Raw genomic sequence first — 3,581 nt, 5'->3', positions numbered from 1 at the left:
AGACACTATGCCTCTAACTCCAGTTCTTCTCAAGTAACTACCCTCTTTCATGTCCCTTTAACTCTCAAGTTGATAGCATATTCTTTCTCATACACTCACATACACACACATTACATATATATATATGTAATATATATGTAATATTATATTATATATATGTATATTATATATATATATATCTTCTTCCTCACACACATTATACACACACACATACACACACGTTACCTATATATGTAACGTGTGTGTGTGTGTGTGTGTGTGTGTATTGAGTTCATTTTTGTTTGTTGGTTGTATGTATATGGTTTTAGGGTTGACTACTTTGTATCAAATAAAAAAATTATCTTAGTTACAATTAGAAAATGACCCAATCCCATGCCTCCTCATATCGGTTATGCATTTTCATTAATTAATGTAAATCTTTTGGTCTTTTGGATGCTGAATTTCTGTGAACATTTTCAATACTTAGGAAGCATTCTGTAAAAACTGTGCCCCCATGTTTACCATTCCTCTTTTCAGTTTCTGTTTTCACTGTCTCATTACCTATTTTATCCCATGTATCATAAAATTTATATCATGGTTGCTGGTGCATAGGGTAGTGAAAGGCACAAGTTTATTCATTTTAAATTAAAAGTATTTATGAAAATTCTATTAGTATATGTAATTCTTCTAAGAACCAGTTTGACTATTGAGGAAGTGACTAATTATAGCTTTGAAAAATTATAACAAAGTCACATGAAGAAGTTGCTACAAGCGTTAATGTGTTCAATGCCATTGGGTTGTTTGATGTAGTTCAAAATCAATATTTGTGAGATAAAATGAGAAATATGAAGAGAAAAATTCTTTATAGTTGTGCAGTACCTATATCTAAGGTACCATTTAACACCATTTGCTTGGATTTTCCAGAACTCATGCTGTATATTTCCCAAGCTGTACAGATTACTTGGGAAAGATTTCTCTTCTAGTATTTTCAGCTCAAACATTGGCAATTAATGTTTATCAGAACCACTGCTTTGAGGAATTTTTTCATATAATTTCTCTTTTCTTTTTGTATTTTTACATACTGTTTTCTCATTTTAATTATTTTTTGAAGATTTCATACAATTTATTCTGATCATGTTCACCCATTTGTCATTCTTCCAATATCCATTCTTCCATTCCCTACCCACAAATTACGTTCTTAAAAACAAGCACACTTTAAGTAGTTTACACTTTAAGTAAACTACCAAGCAAACAAGCAAACAAACAAACAAACTAACTAACTAACTAACTAACACCTTTTAGTAGTGTTTGGGCTGCTCATATGCTCCTTTTCTCTAACTGTTTCAAAGGTTTGTTTGTTTACATTACTTAGTGGTTTGTATAAAATGTTTTCAATTATCCCTATATTTTATTTTACTAAATTATTTAACCCCCTTCCTTCACCTAATCCTTTCCATGCACTCATTGCTGTACCTCAAATTCATGACTTTATTCCATTAATTTATTATAGATACATACTCTCCTAAACACATAAGTATAACCTGCCTATATACTTATGGATGTGTGGTCCTTGTTTACTGGGGGTAATCAACCCATGATGAGCCACATCTTTAAAGAAAATTGATTCTCCTTCTGGTTCCTATAAACTGTCAAAATAAAAGCTGTTTAGACCAGGGATGGAATATTTTGCCAAACTCCACTCTCCATGCTGAAACTTTGTATAGCCTCAGTCTAGGGAGATCTTATATACTCTGTCTCAACTGCTCTACAGTAGTTCATATACACATCCTCTCTCTCTCTCTCTCTCTCTCTCTCTCTCTCTCTCTCTCTGTGTGTGTTAATGTAAGCATGTTGCTCTGGATATAAATAATTTGGAGGCCAGAGGACAACCCATAGTAATAGGTTCTCTTCTAATGTATGAGCCATGGGGATTAAATTATGTTCACCAGGCTTGAAGGTAGCAATCTTTACATGCTGAACCAACTAACATGTTCTTTTTGCAGGATTCTTAAAAGGAAGAATCTTTCCTGTGTTTGGTTACTGTTATCTATGCCACGCTATAGTTATAAATAACAAATTTCAAGTATGTGAACGACTAAGCTACCTTTCTCTGTTCTTCTGTCAAAAATTCCACCAAATCTTGATATATAATCTGATGCTTATAAGTATTTTAGATACCTAAACTAAAGGTCTATAGAGATGCTTAGAAGAGAATCCTACTAGATGCTGTCTGAACATCAGCTGCTGGTTCGCCACTGTAAAGCTCAGTGAAGAAGATCAGCTTTATGAGAGAACTGATTCAAGTTTTGCTCAAGATTCACGGAAGGTCTTTTTCTACTGAGCTTCTATCTCTAAAATAGGCCTTATAAGGAGAGCAAATGGGACAGAATAACAGTGTATCAGAGTTTATACTCTTGGGACTCACTCAGGATCCTGCTGGGCAAAAGGCATTATTTGTGGTGATTTTACTCATCTATATCGGAACCATGGTTGGCAACCTTCTCATTGTGTGGACGGTGATTGCCAGCCCCAATCTAGACTCCCCAATGTATTTTTTCCTTGCCTATCTTTCCCTCATTGATGCCCTTTATTCCAGTACCATTTTGCCCAAGTTACTTACAGACCTACTTTGTGATAAAATCACCATTTCCCTCACAGCTTGCTTGGTCCAATTGTTTGTAGAGCACTTATTTGGTGGTGTTGAGATCTTCCTTCTAGTTTTTATGGCATATGATCGTTATGTGGCCATTTGTAAGCCACTGTACTATCCAACCATCATGAATCAACGGGTTTGTGTACTTTTGGTGGTGGTGTCTTGGGTTGGAGCATTTGCTCATGCTCTGGTTCAAGTTCTTTCTGTGTATAAACTTCCTTTCTGTGGCCCTAATATCATTGACCACTTTGCTTGTGACATGTACCCATTGTTAGGACTTGCATGCACTGACACCTACTTCCTTGGACTCACTGTAGTTGGCAATAATGGAGCAATGTCTGTAGTGGTCTTTATCCTCCTCCTTGTCTCCTATGGAATCATTCTAAGCTCTCTTAAGACTCACAGTCAAGAAGGGAGGCGCAAGGCTCTGTCCACCTGCAGCTCCCACATCATGGTGGTTATCCTCTTTTTTGTTCCTTGCATTTTCATGTATGTTAGACCTGTTTCTAACTTTCCTTTTGACAAATTCATTACTGTATTTTATACAGTGTTTACTCCCATGTTGAATCCTTTAATTTATACTTTGAGAAATTTAGAGATTAAAAAATCTATGGAAAAGCTCTGGGGTAAAATATTTATTTCAGATAGAGTAAGAATTTCTTCTCGTTATTCCTAATTTTAGGGTAAATATCAGCAATATAGAGCAATATACTCTAGTAGAGTGTAGTAGAGTCTAGTAGAGTTTTACATTCTTATTAAAATTGACATTTTGCTATTTTGTGAATGAATCCTTTGTGATTTTGATTTTATTTACTATTGGTATAATTTAGTGTACTCTCAGCCATTTATTGGATTTCCTAATTTTACTATTTTCTATAAAATGTTTTTCTTTTCAGTTTTTGAATAAAAGATTTTTGAGAAATCATGGATTGGTGTTCTTTAAGATTTG

General features: G+C 34.5%; 1 protein-coding gene across 1 annotated transcript; it reads left to right on the top strand.

The window, feature by feature from the left end:
- Nucleotides 1-2,357: 2,357 nt before the first annotated feature.
- On the top strand, nt 2,358-3,308 carry LOC110318888 (olfactory receptor 4A5-like). The gene has a single exon (XM_021194215.1). It carries the CDS (start codon nt 2,358-2,360, stop codon nt 3,306-3,308), a length of 951 nt encoding a protein of 316 aa, XP_021049874.1.
- The last annotated feature ends 273 nt before the right edge of the window (nt 3,309-3,581 follow it).

This window comes from Mus pahari, chromosome 3 (assembly GCF_900095145.1).
Source record: "Mus pahari chromosome 3, PAHARI_EIJ_v1.1, whole genome shotgun sequence".
Taxonomy (NCBI): Eukaryota; Metazoa; Chordata; class Mammalia; order Rodentia; family Muridae; genus Mus; species Mus pahari.
Note: the sequence above shows the minus strand (reverse complement) of the source record. Positions and strands in the feature narration are given on the sequence as shown.

Coding starts and splice junctions, on each gene's coding strand:
- LOC110318888 (XM_021194215.1), top strand. CDS start 2,358: ATGGGACAGAATAACAGTGTATCAGAGTTTATACTCTTGGGACTCACT.